The 25,449-nt window shown below is 44.3% G+C and overlaps 1 protein-coding gene across 1 annotated transcript; it reads right to left on the bottom strand.

Moving 5' to 3' along the window:
• LOC143766221 (uncharacterized) lies at positions 1–25,003 on the bottom strand. The gene is made up of 7 exons (XM_077253728.1): positions 24,944–25,003; positions 14,300–14,448; positions 13,991–14,170; positions 13,785–13,908; positions 13,604–13,701; positions 12,106–12,196; positions 1–2,202 (listed from the first exon to the last, which is right to left on the bottom strand). Exons 2-7 carry the CDS (start codon positions 14,375–14,377, stop codon positions 872–874), a joined length of 1,902 nt encoding a protein of 633 aa, XP_077109843.1. The 5' UTR covers positions 14,378–14,448; positions 24,944–25,003; the 3' UTR covers positions 1–871.
• Positions 25,004–25,449: the final 446 nt, after the last annotated feature.

The raw sequence follows: 25,449 nt of genomic DNA, 5'->3' as shown, positions 1-25,449 counted from the left end.
TCATGGACATGTAAACAGTCATTTCACTATTGCAGCTACAAGTGCTAATATAGATGTGAGACTAAGCCCTTACTGCACCTAAATTATCTTAGCTGACCTGTTCGCCCTGTGATTGGGAAGAGCAGCATGCACTAGGATTTCCATTTCTGAGACTGACAATCTAAATCATCACCTATTTTTGAAATTTTGCTTGGAAGACACATTACAGAAAAAGAGCAGTGGCAGGGAAACAGCTCTGGACCAAGGGACTGAGTAACATTAATGTTTTTTTATTTTATTTGAAACAAACTACAGCTTAGAAATGGGCTTTCTGAATCTGAAAACCCCATTAACAATCATTCTGAGGAACAGACATATTCAAGGAAATTGCAGCGAAAAACAACACAAGTGTCTCAATTAAGCAGCCCATTTAGTGTATTGGCGAGTTATTTATTCTATTTGTTTTTTGATGACAAATCTTTATTGACAATTTCCCATATTCCTGAATCATCAATTAACGTTTTAAGCTGTTTTCGATTCATCGTCTATGATATGTGACTTTACTTTCACTGTAGCTGATGTTTGTACCTTGCACAATTTATCAATAGTAATAAAAAGAAAACAAAAAAAAAAAGGAAATAAATGGCTATTTCCTTATGTAAGCTTATGTGAATGCTCTGATGAACAACAAAAACTGATTTTTGGTTAAAGCATTTCCCACGTTCTAAACATGAATGTTTTTCTCCCATGTGAATAATCTGATGTCTCATAAGATTTGATTTATATGCAAGATATTTCCCACATTGGGAAAATGAAAATGGCTCCTCCGTTGTGTAACAAGATCTGATTCATTTGGAAAACATTTCCCACATTGGGAACATGAAAATGCATTTTACCCTGTGTGAATTCTCAGATGTGTAACAAAATTTCTTTTCTGTGAAAAACATTTCCCACACACTGAACATAATAATAATTGCTTCTCCTTTGTGTGAGTTTTCTGATGTTTAGCAAGATCATATTTCTGAGAACAACATTTCCCACATTCTAGACACGCAAATAATTTCTCACCTGTGTGAATTCTTTGATGTCTAACAAAAGTTGATTTATCCGCAAAACATTTCCCACATTCTGAACATGAATACGGCTTCTCCCCTGTGTGAATTCTCTGATGTGAAACAAGATTAGTTTTCTTACCAAAACATTTCCCACATTCTAAACAAAAAAAAGGCTTTTGCCCCGTGTGAATTCTCTGATGTTCAACAAGATGTGATTTCTGAATAAAACATTTCCCACATTCTGAACATGAAAATGGCTTTTGCCCTGTGTGAATTCTCTGATGTTCAACAAGATATGCTTGCTTATTAAAACATTTTCTACATTCTGAACAGGAAAATGGCTTTTCCCCTGTGTGAATTCTCAGATGTGTATCAAGATATGTTTTCTTATTAAAACATTTCCCACATTCTAAACATGAAAATGGCTTTTCTCCTGTGTGAATCACCTGATGTCTAACATAACTTGTTTTGTCTGTAAAACATTTCCCACATTCTAAACATGAAAATGGCTTCTCCCCTGTGTGAATTCTTTGATGTGTAACAAACGCAGTTCTGTCTCTAAAACATTTACCACATTCTGAACATGAAAATGGCTTTTCTCCTGTGTGAGTTCTTTGATGTCTAACAAAAGTTGTTCTGTCTCTAAAAAATTTACCACATTCTGAACAAGAAAATGGCTTTTCCCCTGTGTGAATTCTCAGATGTGTATCAAGATATGTTTTCTTATTAAAACATTTGCCGCATTCTGAACATGAAAATGGTTTCTCCCCTGTGTGAGTTCTCTGATGTCTAACAAGATATGATTTAAATAAAAAACATTTCCCACATTCTGAACATGTATATGGCTTCTCCCCTGTGTGGGTTCTTTTATGTATAGCAAGATTTGCTTTGTCTGAAAAATGTTTTCCACATTCTGAACATGAACATTTCTTCCTTCTTGTGTGATGTTTACCATCCCATTGGTTATTTTTGTTTTGTTTAAAAGTCTGTGGTGAATCAGTAGAAAGAGCCTGCTGAAAGGGATCAGATGATACATCTATGGTGTGAAAGGCTGGAGGTATATCTTGGATAATGTCGTACTCTTCATATGTATCTGGTGTGATACTACGGTCATCTGCTTTAACATCCGAAAATATCATATGTTCGTTTGAGCTCCTGGTACAGTCATCTGCCAAAAATAAACCATTGATAGTATTTAATAACAGTGCCTTTTTGGCATATCAATTCTAATATAAATTTTATAACATTTACTTATTAAAATGTCTGTATAATTTGCAGTAAAATTAGATTTTGAACTGAGTAAGCAATTGGTTGCAACAAAAGACTTTGAACAACCCCAATTTCAAAAACATTGGGATGCTGTGTAAAATGTAAAGAAAACAAGAATGCAATGATTTAGAAATCTCTTAACACTTTCCTGACATATCACATGACATATATTTACCTCATTTGTCTTTTCCCTGACTTTGATGTAGACTCCGGAGCTGAGACCGCACCTTTGCTTACATATCCTTAAACAACTGTTAATGTGTTAAATCTGGTTGTCAATGTCTGACCATGAGATATAACACAGATTGGCAAGGTGGTCATTCCACGCTCCCATTGGCGTGCCATTGACGTGATCGCAGGGTTCTGATGGTTTGTCATGATAGCCCAGCCAAGGGTCTACAGAAGATCTCTGTGCTGTCATTACAATACTCCTGTGAGTATCATAATGACAGGCGGTGGCGGCCGGCGTTCATAAGAGATCATGATTTCTGCTATACAGTTCAATACTGAAGCACTGCTATACATAGTACAGGTGATCGGACAACCGCAGCTTGAAGTCTAAGGGAAATATTAAATAAAGTAAAAAGTGAGAAAATAAAAAGTAAAAACTAAAAAAAAAACCCTCAAAATTTCAAAATCAACCCCTCTTGTCCAACTGAAATAAATGAAAAAAATACGTGTTTGGTATTGCTGCTTTCAGAAATGTCCTAGCAAAATACAAACAAAATTAATCTGATCAGTAAACAGCATAATGAGAAAAAAATATAAAAAATCCAGAATTGTTTTTTGGCCACCGCAACACTGCAATAAAATGCAGGCAATCAAAAAATTGTATCTACCCTAAAATGGTAATAATAAAAACATCATCTCAGGATGAAAAAAATAAGCCATCACCCAGCCTCAGATCCCGAAAAATGGAAACGATACAAACTTTGTAAAATGGTGACAAAAGCATAGTCAAGCATACTCATACGGACCTGGGGAATCATATTGCCAAGTCACTTTTACCATATAGTGAACATAGTATGTAAAAGACCCCCAAAAATTGTGGAATTGCACTTTTTCCCCCTTTTTCCAGTACACTATGTGGTAAAATCAATGGTGCCATTCAAAAGTACAACTCGTCCCCTAAAAACAAGCCCTCATATGGCTATATTGAAGGAAATTAAAAAAAATGCATGGCTTTTGAAAAAGGGGGATAAAAACAAACGAAAAACACAGACAATGTGCTGGGGTAAAGGGGTTAAAGTAATATTAAGGAAATGATGAGGAATCCAGCTCAACGAGATAAGTGAAAAAAACACTTAGCGATCATGACTAAGGGTGCTTGGTCACCAGAAACACGTTGATATCGCATTTTATTCTCTGTAATTGCTGATGTTTTTATCCTCCACTGAACACATTTTCCAAGGGAATAAAAAAAAGGTTTTTTTTCACTATCTCGTTGAGCTGGATTCCTCATCATTTCCTTGATTCTTCCACGCCCTGACACAGCGGTTCCGTGCTCCGAGTCTCCAAGGATGTCGACCATGGTGAGCTGGAATTTGATTTCAGTTAAAATAATATTGTCTTCACAACAGAACATATAACAGATATCAAAAGTTGATAGTTAGACATTTCTCCAATTTATTGAAAAAGTTACCATATTTTTCGGACTATAAGATGCACCTAGGTTTTAGATGAGGAAATTAGGAAAAAAAATTTGAAGCAAAAAATGGTCAATTCTGTACTGTAAAATCCCCTATCCTGGTATATATGGTCCCCTCATCCCCATTCTGATACATATGGTTCCTCATCCTTATCCTGGTATGCATGGCTCCTTCATCCCTATCCTGGTATGCATGGCTCCCTCATCCTATCCTGGTATGCATGGCCCCCACATCCCTATCCTAGTGTGCATGGCCCCATCCTTATCCTGGTATGACTGGCACCATCCCGGTCCTGGTATGCACATACTCATCACAGTCCTGGTATGATTGGCCCCATCAACGGTCCTGGTTCGATTTGTCCCATCCTTATTCTAGTATAATTGTCCCTATCCTTTTTTCTTTCATAATTGGCCCCATCCCATTCCTGGTATACTTGGTCCCATCCGTTTTTTTTTCTTGTTTTTTTTATAATTGGGCCCATCCCATTCCTGGTATGATTGGCCCCATCCTTTTTCTTTTATAAATAGCCCCATCCCGTTCCTGGTATGATTGGTCCCATCCTTTTTCTTTTTTAATTGGCCCCATCCCGTTCCTAGTATGATTGGTTGCATCCTTTTTCTTTTATAATTAGCCCCATCCCGTTCCTGGTATGCATGGCCCCATCAGGAAAGATTTAAAAAAAAAAAACCAACAAAACATTACACTCACCTACACGGCGCTCCCTCGCAGGGTCCTGCTCTGGTGCCAGCAGCTACTTAATGCTTGTAAGAAGAACATGGCAGGGACATTATGTGCTGCTCACAAGCAGAGCACAGCTGCAGAATACTCACTGGGACCGTTCATCGCAGAGAGCAGTGAGTAACCAATCCTCTTCAGTAGCGCGCAGTGTCAGATACATACGATATATAGATACATACGATAGATAGATAGATATATCTATAGATAATACCAAGCCCGATGTTTAGAAATAAACATAATAATAAAATGATACATATAGAGTTAGGCCAGGATCACACATGCGAGAAACTCGGATGAGTCTCGCATCTTAATACCAGGCACTGCCGCAGTCATTCGGGAGCGGAGTGTGCGGCTGCATATATTTCTATGCAGCCGCACGCTCTGCTCCCGAGTGCCGGGTATTGAGGTGCGAGACTCGTGCGAGTTTCTCACAAGTGTGACCCCGGCTTAAACGCAATGTTTAATTTAAAAAAAAAATTTGAAAAAAAAATGGTGTGGGTTCCCGCGCAATTTTCTGCACCAGAGAGGGAAAGCCAGAGACTAGAGGACGATGTTTATAGCCTGGGATGTGGTTAATACCCATGGAGCTTCCAGGCTATGAATATCAGCCCGCAGCTGTACATTTTTAGTCCCCGATTTGCCCATGCTGAGGTACTGGAACCAATTGCTATGTGGATGGTGGTCAGGAGCAGCAGAAAGCACGTCTTCACTCGGTCACGTCCAGCCACGCCCCCCTTTTGAGCTAATTCATGACAAAATCATGGTTGAAACTGTTCCTGTACGGGTTGTAGAGGTTGATACTTCTGGGGCTGTTTCTGATCATTTCAATACTATCTGGCAAGAATCTAGCAATATATAAAAGAAAGCAGCTGACAGAAGCAAGTCCAAGAGTTTCTCCTTTAACATTAACCTAAAACCATGGTCATTACTAATTTTAACGTTGAATCTAAAATGGTCTTTGAAGGGATGGTCCAATTGATGAACGATCCTTAGGAAAGGCCATCAATATCAGATTGGTGGGGGCTACTGCTTGGCATTACATAACAGCTCCAATTCATGAGAACAGGAGAGCAGGAGTTGTTCAGCAGTACCTATAAGTGGATGCTACAGAACGTATGGAGCTGCACATTACATCTTTGCCCTATGGCCTCAATTCAACGAGACGGACAAATTTGTATGTTTTTATTTTAACTCTAACCGAGCTCTTCTATTATATTCAAATCTGCTACACTGCCACAGTGTCCGAACAAATTCAACTACACATCTTCGCTCAACTCCTCTGTTCATCTCTCCTTGAGACCGTAAGGCCCCGTCTCACTAAGCGATTTACCAACGATCACGACCAGCGATATGACCTGGCCGTGATCGTTTGTAAGTCGCTGTGTGGTCGCTGGGGAGCTGTCACACAGACAGCTCTCTCCAGCGACCAACGATCAGGGGAACGACTTCGGCATCGTTGAAACTGTCTTCAACGATGCCGAAGTCCCCCTGCAGCACCCGGGTAACCAGGGTAAACATCGGGTTACTAAGCGCAGGGCCGCGCTTAGTAACCCGATGTTTACCCTGGTTACCAGCGTAAATGTAAAAAAAACCAAACAGTACATACTCGCCTTTCGGTGTCCAGGTCCCTTGCCGTCTGCTTCCTGCTCTGACTGAGATCCGGCCGTACAGCGAGAGCAGAGCGCAGCGGTGACGTCACTGCTGTGCTCTCACTTCTCACTGTACGGCCGGCAGTAAGTGAGAGCAGGAAGCAGACGGCAAGGGACCTGGACACCGAAAGGCGAGTATGTACTGTTTGTTTTTTTTTACATTTACGCTGGTAACCAGGGTAAACATCGGGTTACTAAGCGCGGCCCTGCGCTTAGTAACCCGATGTTTACCCTGGTTACCAGTGAAGACATCGCTGGATCGGTGTCACACACACCGATTCAGCGATGTCAGCGGGGCCTCAACGACCAAAAAAAGGTTCAGGCCATTCCGACACGACCAGCGATCTCGCAGCAGGGGCCTGGTCGCTGGTACGTGTCACACATAGCGAGATCGCTATGGAGGTCGCTGTTGCGTCACAAAACTTGTGACTCAGCAGCGATCTCGCTAGCGATCTCGCTATGTGAGACGGGGCCTTAACACACATCATTCCACATAACACTCTGTAACATACTCTGCCCCATCGCTAAGTCTACTCAGAAGTGATACTATCTCGACTTCCCTTCATCAATCTTTCTACACTGACCTTCCAGCTTCTTAGTGGACTCAATAGCTCCAGTTGCCGTTAGTCTCTACAGCCTCTGTTCCTCCTAATGGATCGAGTACTGCACCAATGTAATCTGTCTGCACTGCATTACAACTACACATGCAGGCCAAGAGCCTTAATCCACCTCTCCAAGTGAGGCTTAACACCTGGGGACTGTTCTCTAAAGTTGACATCCAGGTGTATGCAACACATTGGATTTTAAAATCCTGGTGGTTTACCATAGCTCAATGACTGGGACTGTGGCGTCCGAGTTGGGGTATGTCATTGTTATTGCTACTTTGCTTGTTGCCCAGCACAAGGTGACTCATTAGTTGCCCAGTTTTAATCCTAGGACTTGTGGCTCTGGTCAGTGACGAAGCTCTGAGGTTAAATTCCATTTGTGCTTCTAGCTGCTGTCAGCCCTGGGTTGGGATTCTATTTAAACTCCAGAGAATCAGTTCCCACTATCAGGTATAACTAATGATGGGCGAGTGTGCTCAGCAGTTCTCGATATTCGATTGAGCATCCTTGTGCTTGAGACGTTTGGTACTTGATCAAGTATCTGCGTACTCAGACGCCATGCTCCCTTCCCTGCCCGCCATGTTTTGCGGCTGATTTTTGGCCACTAAACATGTTTGGATTGCCTGCCAATCACGGTAATGCCGTAGCCATGTTGGCTATTGGCATTACTGTGACTGGTCGGCCACATAGCATCATTGGGTCTATATAAGACCCGGTGAAACATATTCGACACATTTTACTCGCAAATAGTGTTGGCAGAGTTTCTGCTGCAGAAGGGACAGTGTGTTATATAGTCTTACAGTACCTGCTGCTGAAAGATTAGACCAACAGTCCTTTTCAGGGCTAATTCAAATTCTATTCTGTAATACTGCTCTTAGCTGTAATTAGTGTATAATTAGCTGCTGGAGTAGCAATAGTGTTTTAGAGGCACTTATGTATGATTCATTTCCTTACAGTCCTTGGTGCCTCCACACAAAACCAATAGTCCTTTCAGGGCTAATTCAAATAGATTCTATTCTTTAATAACATCGCTCTTATCTGCAATTCGTGTAGTGTTAGGGTACCGTCTCACATAACGATTTACCAACGATCACGACCAGCGATACGACCTGGCTGTGATCGTTGGTAAGTGGTTGTGTGGTCGCTGGGGAGCTGTCACACAGACAGCTCTCCAGCGACCAACGATGCCGAAGTCCCCGGGTAACCAGGGTAAACATCGGGTTACTAAGCGCAGGGCTGCGCTTAGTAACCCGATGTTTACCGTGGTTACCAGCGTAAAAGTAAAAAAAAACAAACAGTACATACTTACATTCCGGTGTCTGTCCCCCGGCGTTCTGCTTCTCTGCACTGTGTCTGCGCCAGCCGGAAAGCGAGCACAGCGGTGACGTCACCGCTGTGCTCGCTTTCCGGCTGGCCGGCGCTCACAGTGCAGAGACGCAGAACGCTGGGGGACAGACACCGGAATGTAAGTATGTACTGTTTTTTTTTTTTTTACTTTTACGCTGGTAACCACGGTAAACATCGGGTTACTAAGCGCGGCCCTGCGCTTAGTAACCCGATGTTTACCCTGGTTACAAGCGAACGCATCGCTGGATCGGTGTCACACACAACGATCCAGCGATGACAGCGGGAGATCCAGCGACGAAAGAAAGTTCCAAACGATCTGCTACGACATACGATTCTCAGCAGGGTCCCTGATCGCTGCTGCGTGTCAGACACAGCGATATCGTATGGATATCGCTGGAACGTCACGGATCGTACCGTCGTAGCGACAAAAGTGCCACTGTGAGACGGTACCCTTAGCTGGTAGAGTAGGGTCAATTTATTAGAGGCATCTAGTCAGGGATAATTGCCTTAGAGTCCTTGCTGCTGCAACCTAAAACCAACAGTCCTTATCAGGGTTACATCTATTCTATTCCCTATTAAAGGGAATTTGTCACCCCGAAATTGGCCTATAAGCTTCAGCTACCGGCATCAGGGGCTTATCTACAGCATTCTGTAATGCTGTAGATAAGCCCCCGATCACCTGAAAGATAAGAAAAACAGGTTATATTATACTCACCCGGGGCGGTCTGGGTGCGGTCTGGTCCGATGGGCGTCACGGTCCGAGTCCAGCGACTCCCATCTTCATACAATATCGTCTTCTTCTATTCTTCCTGCCAAGGCTCCTGCGCAGGCGTACTTTGTCTGCCCTGTTGCAGAGCAAAGTACTGCAGTGTGCAGGGCCTCTCTGACCTGATGGCTTTATGTTACGCAGCGGTCATCTGGTGGGGTTGAGAAGTCCTGGCCAATTCAAGCCTTGTTCATTTTGATAAGAGTCAACCTGTCAGCATTTTCAGTTCACAGGCAGATGCGCCTATCAGTTATTATGCCCATGGTGGCATTAAAAACCTGCACTGACAAAGCGCTAGTGACAGGGCAGGCCAGCACAAGGCATAGAGGGACAGTTCATGCCACGTGTTCAGCTTTGATTCCCAATACTTGTACGACACAAAGGAATCACAGATGATGCTGGTTTGGTCAGCTAGTCACTACTTCACCAAATTCAAAAACTTTTCCTTCCTAGTCAGACTACCCCAGGCATCACGGACTGGGCGCTGGGTCTAATGAAAGTATCCCCTGCCTCTGTTTGAACTGGTGTGTGTCTCCCTTGTCACTCCTCCAGGGTTGCCCAAGCATCTATGACCTTTGCTGCCAGCGTTGTCAGATGAGAATTTTTATACTAATTGCTCGACTAGGGCCTTCTGTTATTGTACCATATCAACTGGGATAAAACAGAGGTGATGATGTTACGTGGCCCCTTCAAACCTTTATGGGCATCAAGATTCCTATGTCAATTTACTAATGGCTCATTAAAATACTTGGAAGTACAGGTAACAAAACACCCAGCTAAATTATACAAAACCAATATTAAATTATACCTTAAAAACTTAGAATCTACTTTAGCCAAATGGAAAGATTTTAACTTGTCATACCTAGGCAGAGCCAGCCTAAATAAATGGCAGAGTTTCCATGTCTCCTCTACCTCTTCCATACTCTCCCAATTTATTTAGAAGCAGATCAATTATCTGTATCGCTCATTTATCTGGGAGGGTAAAAAATCTCGCATAGCTTTTAAACTACTCCAGCAACCGAGAGGGAATGGGGGGAGATAAACTTTCCTGATTTTGATATTTTTGGAAGCCCTTGCACTTACTGCATAGGCTTCACCGGTCTAAGAGTCCCACTCCTTACAAATGGGAAAAGATTTCAGAAATCTCATGCACACGATTCCCTTTTTTTCCTGACTGAAATGGTAAATGGCTGTATATTTAAAAGAAGGAGCATGTCAATTCTTTCATCATTTTTTCACCATTGAAAGCAACGACAAAGTGCAAAAACACTATGTGCATGCCTAGGTGATGGAGGAGGCGTTTTTTCTCTCTTTGTAATTTTGCAGTATATACAAGCCATTATACAGGAAATAATGTTTTATAACATTTTTTCCTGTAAAATCCGTTTTGTTTTCAGTTTGCTATGTATTATTGTCAGTCCGTAAAAGTAAAGTAATACTCTGACAACATTGTTCCTAGTGAGAGATGCGTCCAGGTGTCTTCTCCTCGCTGTTCCCATTCCATTTGAGCACTTTTTAAATACATTTCAGCGATTTTACTGCCCTCCAGATCTCCTGGTAGCGTGTGCCAGAAAAATGCTTGAGTTTCCCATTGACTTCCATTATATGTGTTACTAAAGTCGAGCAGTCCGATGCGCTCAATTTGAGTAACAAGCACCAAAGCATTTTCATGTTCGCTCATCACTAGTTGTAACCTAAATTGCTCCGGTTTGGTATCACAGATCCTGTGTCTTATTGGATATTGCTGATTTTGAGTTTCTCCTGCCTGAATATTTGAGTTCTACCCGTACCTCCTAGTTGTGAGCCACCAACCTGACAATTCTTCCTGCCAGCTTGCACCATAGTATGGCAACTGGCTCCTTGGCCACAGCCTATGGGTACCTGTATAAGTCCATATCCCTGTACAGCAGTTAACTAGCTCCAAGCCTGTTCAAAGTAACCATCTTAAAAGCTGCCAAGTGACCATGAACAGTGCCCCCCGTGACAGGGCCTTTGTGGTGTCATGCCGCCTTGCTACTACCTTTGTTTGTAACTTTTCAAGGAATTATACCTCTCTATTATTTCCTGAATCTCATCTTATGTCAATATGCCTCTCATTTCCCTAGGAGTCCCACTGTTGTCTCAGAATCTTCCAATCTTTAGCCTTAATTCAGGTTCAAGGAAAATAAATGTAAAGAGATCTGGTGTAAAATTATTATGTCCCATGATTGGAAAAACTATTGTCCAACATAAAATAAAATAATAAAGCACATTCAGCTTATAATTGCGATTACTTCAGCCTCTCAATGACCTTAGTGATGACCAATGCATCACTGGTATGACCAGTGATCGGACACAGCAATCGTATTTCCGTACATCCAGAACACAACGTATGAAGATTAAAAGGTGGGTTTCCAGGACTTTACAAAAAAAAAAAACAAACAAAAAAATGTACCTAAGCAGTAACAGGCAGGTAATTGCAACTTACCTGCTTGTTGTGCACGGCACCGTCCTTTCCCAGCACAGACGCTCCTGCCAGGAATTCACCTGCCTCTGTATATGTGACGGGCTGGGACTTCCGAGGTTATTCTGACCGACAGCCAGATCGTCCAGTTAGGCAGCGGAGATCCGGCTGTCAAATAGAATGACCTCAGAAGCCTCAACCCATCTACATCGAAAACCAGACAAGAAGCCTCCGCTCTGTAGACGTGACGTCAGCAGAGGCAGCTGAATCCACAGCAGGTGCGTCTATGACCGCTCTGTGCTGGGGAAGAACGGCGTCGTGCACAACAGGCAGGCAAGTTCCAACTACCTTCCTGTAAGTGCTTAGAATTTTTTTTTCTTTTTTGTAAAGTCCCGGATACCCCCCTTAACTCTCTTTATTTATTCTCAAAAGAATCATTTCAATTTTGCATAATGACATTTTGAAAAAAGAGAACAATTCAGTAAATATCAACAAATAAAACATGTATGAAAATGCACCCGAAAAATTAATCACATACCGTAATTGTATAAGCATCTGGATGAATAAAGTCTGTGCCTTCTCTGCATTTAGTGGTCACTACTCACCTGGGTAATCATATGTAGGAATCTCCTCTTTACACCACTCATCACCCAACACATATGTCTCTATAGTATTAATATGGGTCAGATCTTCACCCTGAAACAAATATTGTAAAAGTCACAAACAGATGGAAAAGCTGTGCGAAAGAACAGAAAAGATTACAAATTACCAAGATGACCACAAATGACATGACAACAGTAGTTATCATATAGGTGATGGACTGTATAAAACTACCTGTTGGCTCCTAATTCTAACAAGCAGGCTCCATAACCAGAAAATTGGAGAAGATATAGGCAACATCTAATATCTATGATCAGTTTTATCTTGACTAGTGATGAGCGAATATATTCGTTACTCGAGATTTCCCGAGCATGCTCGGGTGTCCTACGAGTATTTTTTAGTGCTCGGAGATTTAGTTTTCATCGCCGCAGCTGAATGATTTACATCTGTTAGCCAGCATAAGTACATGTGGGGGTTGCCTGGTTGCTAGGGAATCCCCACATGTAATCAAGCTGGCTAAGAGATGTAAATCATTCAGCTGCGGTGAGGAAAACTAAATCTCAGAGCACTAAAAAATACTCGGAGGACACCCGAGCATGCTCAGGAAATCTCGAGTAACGAGTATATTCACTCATCACTAATCTTGACATCTTCACCAAATATAAAACATTTCCTGAGTCGCCATGTTATTACAGACAACCATCTTGTAGAGCACTAAACTTCTGTGCCCATTAGAATCTCAGCACTTTGTTGTTGTTGATTACACTTGGTGTTGAAATGTTGGCAAATGTAGACAGGATACTTTTTTTTACAAAACCTTGTGGCATGAGGCATTGTCCTTCTACCACAGGGTAAACAGCTGCCATGAAATGATGAACTTGGTTGTCCACAATGCTTTGGGTAAGCTCTAGTTTCCAAACACCCAAACATGAGTATCAGAACACAGAAACACAGAATGTGAGCAGAAAACATTCCCCGCACCATTACTCCATCTTTACCAGAATGAAATTATCAGTTCACTCGAATTTCCTATTCTATTATGGATTCAGCTGCAATTTGAATTAGTTGTGCACCACGTGTTCCTAAGTACATTCTTGATTTCTTTTTGATGAGTTTTTAATATCCACATGATCCCCTTTCAATAGAAAGTCTCAATCGCAACATTCTCTGTATACTCCTGACACGTTATATGTATAAATCTCACAAAAGTTGTCAGTTTCTGAAATACTGCTGCTGACCCTAGCACCGATAATTGTGCATCATTCAAAAATGCTCAGATCACACTTGTTTTTCATTCTATTGTGAATTCATACTGAAAAAATGATCAGTTCATTCTATCCTGCACTTTGGTGTCACTGGTCTAATTACCATGTACGGAAACTCTATATGAAAGAACCGTCATTCAGTGTATAATACTGGTGGATAAAACAAGACAGAACACAAGACCTTCACAGTGGTCTACACATCATAAGTGAGATCTCATGACACCTTCTCTCCATCTACCTGATAATCCTGAGGAACATCAAAATTTTCTTGTTTACAGTCCTGTGGAAGAAGAGGACAGGGACATCTCTCTGGTGTTGTCCTCTTACTGGATAGAACTGGAGGAAACACATACAGGGACTGAATTCATTCTTTATATACAGATAATTATAGGCCTTGTGTATTTAGTCCTGTCTATTACCTGTGGATGTGAGGGGCTGGGGAACCTCCATCATGACGTCCTTGTACAGATCTTTGTGTCGTTCTAAATACTCCCACTCCTCCATGGAGAAATAGACAGCAACATCCTGACATCTTATAGGCACCTGACACATACAATGATACCGTCATCCCCCGATCCCTTCATAGCGTTACTGTATAATGTCCCAGCATTCCCAGCAGTGTCACCTCTCCAGTCAGCAGCTCAATCATCTTGTAGGTGAGTTCTAGGATCTTCTGGTCATTGATGTCCTCATGTATCAGGGGGTGAGGTGGAGGTTCCATGATTGGGCTCAGGGGTCTTCCCCATCCCTCAGACACAGGGTCCTGACAGCGCTCACTAGAGGTCTTCTTCACTACAGTGTAATCCTGGTTATGGAGAGACACATTAATAAATATCACTACAGACATTTCCAGAGTCCTCACCTCTCCAGTTCTGTCCGTCTGTTATTCCCATAGATAAGAATGATGTAATGTGACGTCATCAGAATTTCTCACCTCTCCAGTAAGCCGGAAGAGGATCTCTAGGGTGAGGTGTATTATCCTCTCTACCATCTTGTCCCTGTCTCTATCCATCCTTAACGGTCAATCAGTAAAATTCTTTTTTATAGAGAATCTCCACTGAGAGGATCCGATATTGTAGGAATCTGAATGGGGAAATGATGACAATGTAACATCATAAAGAATCCTGTGTAATAATACAATTACTGGACAAAATAGGGGTAAACATATGAGGAAATATAGATATGCAGCGCCCCAGAGTCCTGGTCGTTGCAGTAATGTCGCTCTGCCACTAAGGGGAGTGATGTTACGTCTGATTGCACTAAAGGAGTTTCTCTGACCAGGTAACACTCACACTACACTTCACACTCCGGCCACCAGGGGGGGTGGTTCTATCTAGTAGGCCACTCCTCACACTGGTAAAACTGGGGGTTGGACAGGAAGACAGAGAGAGAAGTAACTGGGAAGAGCTGGTGAGAGGACCTGTCAGGGATGGGATCCTGGCAGACTCCTAAGAGCAGAACTAACCAGTGAACAACGGGAATACAGAAAGGAGGAATTAGGACCAGAAGGAGTCGTGCTGTTGGACCGAGGCAACATCCTTCTGAGGCGCAAACAGTCGGTGGCCGGAACGCCGAGCAAGTAAGAGACTCTAAGTACTACTGCAAACCACGGCAGGGCAGCCAATTATAGGTTGGCTGTCTCACACAAATCACCTAAGCAGACATCGGAGGCAGCTGTGGGAGAGGGGCGACTCTAGGGTCCCGGAAGAACTCCAGGCCTACCCCGTCATATGGGTGCGTCCTACCATATCACCTGGGGGACGGAGAGAACGAACATCAGAGACAGACAGATTCAGTTGTGAGGACTATCCCGGGAGCTCAGCAGGGAAGGACTACAACACCCAGCGCTAGAAGGTAGACACTGATTCTCACCTGTAAAGAGAACTCCTGATGTGCCTTTGGACCGGCCGGTCTCTGACAACTCGGCGGACAGCGCTCTGGACTGAGGTCTCTGGGACCTTCAGTAAAGAAGTGGAGAGACTGCAGCCTGGTGTCCTCGTTATTTACTACAGCATCACCACCATCATCCATATCATATCTATCACTGTACGCCCCTCGGCAGGGTCACGGACCGGGGCCTAGCCACCGTGACAACCCCAGAGCAGAGACTCACAGGCCCGGTACCGGGTACCCCTCGGCCCTGCGGCAGTGGGGGCGCTACAACTACATGTAGATTTTGTATTCTCTCTTTGTATGGACTGGAACATTTAATATCATATCACCGATACCAGAAGTCGAGGATGGTGGAGACACTGAAAGCGGGATACAGGCCATAAAGATGGAGCGCGGCCTGAACACCATGTGCTTTATGTCCGTTCCCCAGAATCTGGCGTCTACACGGAGACTATGACTACAGGAGCCACTCAGATCACAGGGTCTCCAGAAATATGGAGGAGACCAGCAGAAATACATAGAGCGATGACACTGGGAGGGTCCCGGGAGCAACCATGAGGGGGATTTACAGGAGTTTGCATTCATTATAAACAGCCACAATTATAAATATCATACAAAATACCGTGTGCACTACTGAGAGGGGTGGTGCTTAGGTTAGGATCCCAAACCTTCATAAACCATAATCAAAAAGAACCTAGCACTCAACTTGTTGCCTTTAGCGTGAGTTTTATTGTAGTGGTACAAATTAAACGTTTCGGTCCCACACTTGGACCTTCGTCAGTAACTACATGTGAAACATAACAAAATGTGACAATGAAAATCATAACAAAAATAGAAATATTTTACAAAAAAAGAAGTATATACATAAATGCTGAGGATAATATTTTGGCATAATTCACAACAATGGTCAAGTGTATACTGGAGACATATGCTAGAGGGACGTCCTGAGTATCCAGGATAGAGTGCTCCAATGGTTATAAGACAATTTTTGAGAAGTGTGAGTGCCCCAAACAAGTTAGAGAGGTGAGATACATACCGTACTGCTGTAATAGCGTGGGGAGACAAAAGGGATGGAAGACACACAGTAACGGCGTCTGTAGGCATGTAAACAGAATCCCAAGCGGAAATGGTGAGGATTGTTAGATGGTAAGTGGGTATAGAGAGTTAAGGGCTATAAGGTGGACCATACCTTAATGCTGTGATACACAGGGACGGTACTATTGGTGTACAAAAGAGGAAAAAAGACGCAGTGGAGGGTTAGAAATGCCTCCTCATTGTGAGCCGGGAAGATACACTACATGCTGCTGTGAGGAATTTACCTTGTAGAGACCGTGGCTGGATATGGTGGGAGCAGACGCGGATTCCACCGCTGGTCTGCCGGTGTGCGGTAGTATCGCCCTTACATAGAGGAAGGGGCGGGACTGACAGCGCTGAAGAGCCAATCGGCGACGGCGCCGTAGACCGGAAGTGACGTCGCGCTAGACTAAGCCGCTCGGTACAGCTGTTTGCAGAGCTGTATGGCGTGGTGAGCGGATGTGACGTCCGGTTGTCAGAGTAACCGGTAAACACAGTCAGTGATTGCTGGTAGTTGCAGTGTTGTAGCGCTAAAGAATAGTGCTTAGAGTCCTGCGGTAAGAGGGCGCTGTAGTGAAACCCAAAATAAACATGCAAGTGCAGAGTACTTGAGAGTATGAAAGATGAATGAACTTAGAAAGGAAGTGCCCACATGGATATTGTGGTAGATTCCTTGTTGGTGGTGATCCTAGGAGGTATCCTTGTGACACGTGAGATGGTAGACAGATGTGAGTGGAAGGACGGTCCAATACAACAAGCAGAGATGAAATATATTTCAATAAAGACGATTCTAATGGCAAAAGAGGAAAACAGAATTAGCCAACAGTAAATACATATTGCAATAGTACATAAGCAAAAAATTGGCTAAAGTCCGTACACATCTGTACATAACCCCATATGGTGGAACCATCAGTAGGCAGCATGATTTCTTTGTTAGATAAAAGAGGCTAAATCATAATCTCTATTGAGTCCCAAGGGGTGAAGTGTTTCTAAGGTATGGATCCAAAATGCCTCCCGTCTCTTCAAACGGGCTACCCGGTCTCCACCCCTCCTGAATGGGGGGACATGCTCTATAACCTGGTATCGTAGTTGTGTGACAGTGTGGTCCTGGTTATGGAAGTGAAGGGGAAGGGGTAACAACAGATTCTTGCGGCGGATCGTAGACTTGTGTTTAGAAACACGGTCCCTTATTGGTTGTGTAGTTTCCCCTACATACAGGAGTCCGCAGGGGCACTTGATTAGATATATCACCCATGATGAGGCACACGTAAAAAAATTTGGGATGTGGAACGATTTACCGGACCGGGGGTGGTGGAAAGATGAGCCTTTAAGGACATTGTTACATTGGGCACAGTTAAGGCATGGGAAGGTCCCCATGCGTGGATTCTGTAAGAACCGCTGGCGAGGTGTGGAAGAGTTTGTTCCCAAGTCTGCCCTGACTAGAGAATCCCTGAGATTAGGTGGACGTTTGAAGCAGGGAAGGAACGGGTTCTGAAACTCGGGAACTTTTGGGTATCCCTTTGATAGCAGATGCCAGTGTTGGCGTATTGACCTATGTAGTATATATGAGAATGGGTGGTATGCATGGATGAATGGAATTCGGTTGAGGGCTCTGTTGGGTCGTGGGGTGGGAGGGACTGTAGCCTTTGCCAGTACCGAGGGTGGATAACCCCGTTGGGAAAATTTGGTGGCCATCTCTTGGAGGCGTACTGGTTTAAGTTCTACGTCCGACACAATCCTGGAAACTCTTTGGAATTGTGATTTTGGGACTGAATTTTTGGTAGCCGGAGGATGGAAGCTTGTAAAATGCAACAGACTGTTGCGGTCCGTGCTTTTTGTATAGAGGTCAGTGGTTATCGTGCCATTTGGTTGTAAGATGACCAGGGTATCCAGAAAGTTAATCTGTGTGGTACTGTGCGTCATTGTAAAGGAGATACCCGGCCAAGCTGTATTGAGCCATTCGAAGAATGCCGCGAGGGCTTCCAACGAGCCCCCCCATATGCAGAATACATCATCAATGTAACGTTTCCACATGATGACGTTGTCACGGAACAGCGGGTGAGGGTAAATCAGACTCTCCTCAAAATCCGCCATGTAGCAATTTGCATATGGGGGCGCTACGTTAGAGCCCATCGCGGTGCCACGGATCTGTAAGTAAAAGTCATCCTGGAACAGGAAATAATTACGGGTGAGTATGATAGTAAGTAGATCGGTACATAGCTGTATTTGGTTGGATGAGAGACCGGATTGGGTCAGGAGTTTGTAGACAGAGTTGATACCCTCGGTATGAGGGATGGATGTATATAGATCTTTTACATCCATAGTTACCAGTATAGAGTGTGCCGGAATGGGACAGATGTCCTTCAGTGTCTGGAGGAATGAGCCCGTATCCAGAATGAAGGATTTGGATGACCTGATCATTGGGGTCAGTATCTTTTCCAGGTAGATGGCTAAAGGAGAAAGGATAGAGTCGGTGGATGCGACTATAGGCCTCCCCGGTGGTTTCTCTAGGTTTTTGTGGATCTTGGGGATAGTGTAGAACACTGGTGTTATAGGGTGTAATTTTGTAAGGAAATCCCGTGTTTTGGGGTCCAAGACCCCTAGTTCGATATATTTGGCCAGTGTGTCTGAGATGATTTGCCGAGTAGCAGATTGAGGATCATGTTGTAGCCTCGTGTAGACGGTAGAGTTGTTAAGTTGGCGTCTTATTTCTAGAAGGTAATCGGTTTTATTCATTATAACGAGGGCACCCCCTTTGTCTGCGGGTTTGAAAATAAGATTACTGTCGCTCTGTAGGCCTTTTAGGGCTTGTCGTTCAATGGAGGACAGATTAGAGGGAAAGAACAGTTTCCCCTTTCTGATGTCATCACATAGTGTTTTAAATGACTCCTTGACGAAGCCTATAAAAGACTCCATGGCATGTGAGCCCTGTGGTGGTCTGAAATGACTCTTGGTGTAAAGGCCTAAACTACTCGATGATAGAGGATTATCAGATGGGACTGTGGGGGGCTGGATGGGGGGTGACTCAGAGGAGGTAGAGAAGAACGCCTTCAATCTAAGGGACCTAAAGAACCTTTGAAGGTCCATCTCCAGGTCAAATGTGTGACATTGGTAAGAGGGGCAAAAGGACAGGCCTTTTTGCAAGATGGTGTATTCAGCAACCCCCAAGAGTCTGTCTGAGATGTTGATCACCAATGGAGTATTCGTACCTGTGACCTCGTGATCCTCCCTTGAGGCGGGTCCCCTCCTATGTCCGTGGCCGCGCCTCGTGGCCTTCTTCTCGGGAAACGATGACGTTGGCCTAAAAAACGCGGCGGAAGGGTAGCTGAGGCCCCGGACTCCTGTTCTGAGCCAGATGTCGAACAGTCGAGGGAGGTGCGTGGGCCTTGGCGTGATATATTTCGTCGGCCTGAGAAGGATTCCTGCCATCGGTATACCTGTTGGCGCTCGTAGTCCTCTGTGTCCCTGTTGAACTTACTACGTTTCCTGTCCTGTGTCTCTCGCCGGTGTTTGTCGATGTTCTTTGTTATCTGGTCCTTAAGGCTGGAGAGTTCCTCCGGAGTACCAGACGCGGACAGTTGGGCCTCAATGGTTTTTATAGTCTCGGAGCTGGTAGAAATCGCCTTCTGTAGATGCTCGATCGTGAGCGTAATAATATCAAAGGAACACTTGTTTAATATTTGTTCATATTTAACACAATATTCAGGAGAGTCCCGAAACAGTGTGGGACGTAGTGAGACCCGTAGACCCCTAGGGATTCGTTGTGCTCGAAGGTATTCAGAAACTATAATGCTGAGGAGACGTCCAGTATCTTGGCACGCTCCACTTTCAATAGTGATTTCCTGAAAATCCCCCCTAGAGAGGTAAGAGGCCGGGATCTAGAACGGGAGCTTCGTCACTTTACCAACATTGAACTCCACTGTGCTACACTTTCTGAATACCTTCGAGCACAACGAATCCCTAGGGGTCTACGGGTCTCACTACGTCCCACACTGTTTCGGGACTCTCCTGAATATTGTGTTAAATATGAACAAATATTAAACAAGTGTTCCTTTGATATTATTACGCTCACGATCGAGCATCTACAGAAGGCGATTTCTACCAGCTCCGAGACTATAAAAACCATTGAGGCCCAACTGTCCGCGTCTGGTACTCCGGAGGAACTCTCCAGCCTTAAGGACCAGATAACAAAGAACATCGACAAACACCGGCGAGAGACACAGGACAGGAAACGTAGTAAGTTCAACAGGGACACAGAGGACTACGAGCGCCAACAGGTATACCGATGGCAGGAATCCTTCTCAGGCCGACGAAATATATCACGCCAAGGCCCACGCACCTCCCTCGACTGTTCGACATCTGGCTCAGAACAGGAGTCCGGGGCCTCAGCTACCCTTCCGCCGCGTTTTTTAGGCCAACGTCATCGTTTCCCGAGAAGAAGGCCACGAGGCGCGGCCACGGACATAGGAGGGGACCCGCCTCAAGGGAGGATCACGAGGTCACAGGTACGAATACTCCATTGGTGATCAACATCTCAGACAGACTCTTGGGGGTTGCTGAATACACCATCTTGCAAAAAGGCCTGTCCTTTTGCCCCTCTTACCAATGTCACACATTTGACCTGGAGATGGACCTTCAAAGGTTCTTTAGGTCCCTTAGATTGAAGGCGTTCTTCTCTACCTCCTCTGAGTCACCCCCCATCCAGCCCCCCACAGTCCCATCTGATAATCCTCTATCATCGAGTAGTTTAGGCCTTTACACCAAGAGTCATTTCAGACCACCACAGGGCTCACATGCCATGGAGTCTTTTATAGGCTTCGTCAAGGAGTCATTTAAAACACTATGTGATGACATCAGAAAGGGGAAACTGTTCTTTCCCTCTAATCTGTCCTCCATTGAACGACAAGCCCTAAAAGGCCTACAGAGCGACAGTAATCTTATTTTCAAACCCGCAGACAAAGGGGGTGCCCTCGTTATAATGAATAAAACCGATTACCTTCTAGAAATAAGACGCCAACTTAACAACTCTACCGTCTACACGAGGCTACAACATGATCCTCAATCTGCTACTCGGCAAATCATCTCAGACACACTGGCCAAATATATCGAACTAGGGGTCTTGGACCCCAAAACACGGGATTTCCTTACAAAATTACACCCTATAACACCAGTGTTCTACACTATCCCCAAGATCCACAAAAACCTAGAGAAACCACCGGGGAGGCCTATAGTCGCATCCACCGACTCTATCCTTTCTCCTTTAGCCATCTACCTGGAAAAGATACTGACCCCAATGATCAGGTCATCCAAATCCTTCATTCTGGATACGGGCTCATTCCTCCAGACACTGAAGGACATCTGTCCCATTCCGGCACACTCTATACTGGTAACTATGGATGTAAAAGATCTATATACATCCATCCCTCATACCGAGGGTATCAACTCTGTCTACAAACTCCTGACCCAATCCGGTCTCTCATCCAACCAAATACAGCTATGTACCGATCTACTTACTATCATACTCACCCGTAATTATTTCCTGTTCCAGGATGACTTTTACTTACAGATCCGTGGCACCGCGATGGGCTCTAACGTAGCGCCCCCATATGCAAATTGCTACATGGCGGATTTTGAGGAGAGTCTGATTTACCCTCACCCGCTGTTCCGTGACAACGTCATCATGTGGAAACGTTACATTGATGATGTATTCTGCATATGGGGGGGCTCGTTGGAAGCCCTCGCGGCATTCTTCGAATGGCTCAATACAGCTTGGCCGGGTATCTCCTTTACAATGACGCACAGTACCACACAGATTAACTTTCTGGATACCCTGGTCATCTTACAACCAAATGGCACGATAACCACTGACCTCTATACAAAAAGCACGGACCGCAACAGTCTGTTGCATTTTACAAGCTTCCATCCTCCGGCTACCAAAAATTCAGTCCCAAAATCACAATTCCAAAGAGTTTCCAGGATTGTGTCGGACGTAGAACTTAAACCAGTACGCCTCCAAGAGATGGCCACCAAATTTTCCCAACGGGGTTATCCACCCTCGGTACTGGCAAAGGCTACAGTCCCTCCCACCCCACGACCCAACAGAGCCCTCAACCGAATTCCATTCATCCATGCATACCACCCATTCTCATATATACTACATAGGTCAATACGCCAACACTGGCATCTGCTATCAAAGGGATACCCAAAAGTTCCCGAGTTTCAGAACCCGTTCCTTCCCTGCTTCAAACGTCCACCTAATCTCAGGGATTCTCTAGTCAGGGCAGACTTGGGAACAAACTCTTCCACACCTCGCCAGCGGTTCTTACAGAATCCACGCATGGGGACCTTCCCATGCCTTAACTGTGCCCAATGTAACAATGTCCTTAAAGGCTCATCTTTCCACCACCCCCGGTCCGGTAAATCGTTCCACATCCCAAATTTTTTTACGTGTGCCTCATCATGGGTGATATATCTAATCAAGTGCCCCTGCGGACTCCTGTATGTAGGGGAAACTACACAACCAATAAGGGACCGTGTTTCTAAACACAAGTCTACGATCCGCCGCAAGAATCTGTTGTTACCCCTTCCCCTTCACTTCCATAACCAGGACCACACTGTCACACAACTACGATACCAGGTTATAGAGCATGTCCCCCCATTCAGGAGGGGTGGAGACCGGGTAGCCCGTTTGAAGAGACGGGAGGCATTTTGGATCCATACCTTAGAAACACTTCACCCCTTGGGACTCAATAGAGATTATGATTTAGCCTCTTTTATCTAACAAAGAAATCATGCTGCCTACTGATGGTTCCACCATATGGGGTTATGTACAGATGTGTACGGACTTTAGCCAATTTTTTGCTTATGTACTATTGCAATATGTATTTACTGTTGGCTAATTCTGTTTTCCTCTTTTGCCATTAGAATCGTCTTTATTGAAATATATTTCATCTCTGCTTGTTGTATTGGACCGTCCTTCCACTCACATCTGTCTACCATCTCACGTGTCACAAGGATACCTCCTAGGATCACCACCAACAAGGAATCTACCACAATATCCATGTGGGCACTTCCTTTCTAAGTTCATTCATCTTTCATACTCTCAAGTACTCTGCACTTGCATGTTTATTTTGGGTTTCACTACAGCGCCCTCTTACCGCAGGACTCTAAGCACTATTCTTTAGCGCTACAACACTGCAACTACCAGCAATCACTGACTGTGTTTACCGGTTACTGACAACCGGACGTCACATCCGCTCACCACGCCATACAGCTCTGCAAACAGCTGTACCGAGCGGCTTAGTCTAGCGCGACGTCACTTCCGGTCTACGGCGCCGTCGCCGATTGGCTCTTCAGCGCTGTCAGTCCCGCCCCTTCCTCTATGTAAGGGCGATACTACCGCACACCGGCAGACCAGCGGTGGAATCCGCGTCTGCTCCCACCATATCCAGCCACGGTCTCTACAAGGTAAATTCCTCACAGCAGCATGTAGTGTATCTTCCCGGCTCACAATGAGGAGGCATTTCTAACCCTCCACTGCGTCTTTTTTCCTCTTTTGTACACCAATAGTACCGTCCCTGTGTATCACAGCATTAAGGTATGGTCCACCTTATAGCCCTTAACTCTCTATACCCACTTACCATCTAACAATCCTCACCATTTCCGCTTGGGATTCTGTTTACATGCCTACAGACGCCGTTACTGTGTGTCTTCCATCCCTTTTGTCTCCCCACGCTATTACAGCAGTACGGTATGTATCTCACCTCTCTAACTTGTTTGGGGCACTCACACTTCTCAAAAATTGTCTTATAACCATTGGAGCACTCTATCCTGGATACTCAGGACGTCCCTCTAGCATATGTCTCCAGTATACACTTGACCATTGTTGTGAATTATGCCAAAATATTATCCTCAGCATTTATGTATATACTTCTTTTTTTGTAAAATATTTCTATTTTTGTTATGATTTTCATTGTCACATTTTGTTATGTTTCACATGTAGTTACTGACGAAGGTCCAAGTGTGGGACCGAAACGTTTAATTTGTACCACTACAATAAAACTCACGCTAAAGGCAACAAGTTGAGTGCTAGGTTCTTTTTGATAACAATTATAAATATCACCTGAAGGAGCCATGACCTTAACACCGTAACAATATATGTAAATAAACAGTATGTGTATGTATATAAATATATATATATATATATATATATATATATATATATATATATATATATATATATATCAGCTTCAATCTATTCATCGCCTATTGGAGATCACAGAAGTTCTGGCTCTAGAGAAAATGAAACCTCCATCAAAAAGTTACACGGGAACGAGAATCGAAAAAATGACACCAGCACCAAGGGGGTTAGTGCCGTGAAGGGCTTAATGTATCCTGATAGTGACAACATGGAGTAAGCGACGGCCATAATGGAGACTGTACAGTAACAGAGCAGCATGCGACGTCAGGAGGGAAGTGACCTAATGTAATCCAATACAGAGAGAGATCCTGATACAGCGACACAGACGGGAACACGTTCTGTCTCCTGGAATGTGACCGCAGCACTGAGGGGGTTAATGTTGCCCAGTAATGGGGAATCTCCAGCACCTACCTCCACCTGCAGAGCCGCACACCACATATATGGCTGTTCTGTGCGCACAGGACCTGTGATGAGGTCACAGGAGGGGAGGAGTCAGGGGTCACATGATCAGGGGCCTCAGTGTATGCAGGACTCTGCTGTGCTGGTTGTGATAATAATAATTATATTTCTATGATGCCAGCATATACCGCAGCACTGTACAATAATTAGGGCCATGTACAATACATAGTAACCCCCGTTACTCTCCAACCTTTACAGCACTAACCGGTCAGGTCAGCTAATACCTTCGGACACTCTCTGCAGCACTAATCCATTGGTGCACGCTGTTTGTAGTAGCGAGACTGCGGCCTCCGCTCTGAGACTTTGTACATCATCTGAGGTTCTTCAGACCTCCCTTCGGTCAGCACCTCGTTCCAGGATCACAAGACCACGCGCAGGAAGACCAGGATACTTCATTGCTGTACAGAGACAGTGCTTCACTTTTCTCCAGGACCGGTTCAGAGACTTCTCGCGCCACC

This window comes from Ranitomeya variabilis, chromosome 4 (assembly GCF_051348905.1).
Source record: "Ranitomeya variabilis isolate aRanVar5 chromosome 4, aRanVar5.hap1, whole genome shotgun sequence".
Taxonomy (NCBI): Eukaryota; Metazoa; Chordata; class Amphibia; order Anura; family Dendrobatidae; genus Ranitomeya; species Ranitomeya variabilis.
The sequence above is the reverse complement of the archived record's forward strand: the minus strand, read 5'-3'. Positions and strand labels throughout refer to the sequence as shown.

Coding starts and splice junctions, on each gene's coding strand:
- LOC143766221 (XM_077253728.1), bottom strand. CDS start 14,377: ATGGATAGAGACAGGGACAAGATGGTAGAGAGGATAATACACCTCACC. Junction 14,171..14,299: donor TCTTCCGGCTTACTGGAGAG/GTGAGAAATTCT, acceptor CTCCATAACCAG/GATTACACTGTAGTGAAGAA. Junction 13,909..13,990: donor TTGAGCTGCTGACTGGAGAG/GTGACACTGCTG, acceptor TGTATGTGTCAG/GTGCCTATAAGATGTCAGGA.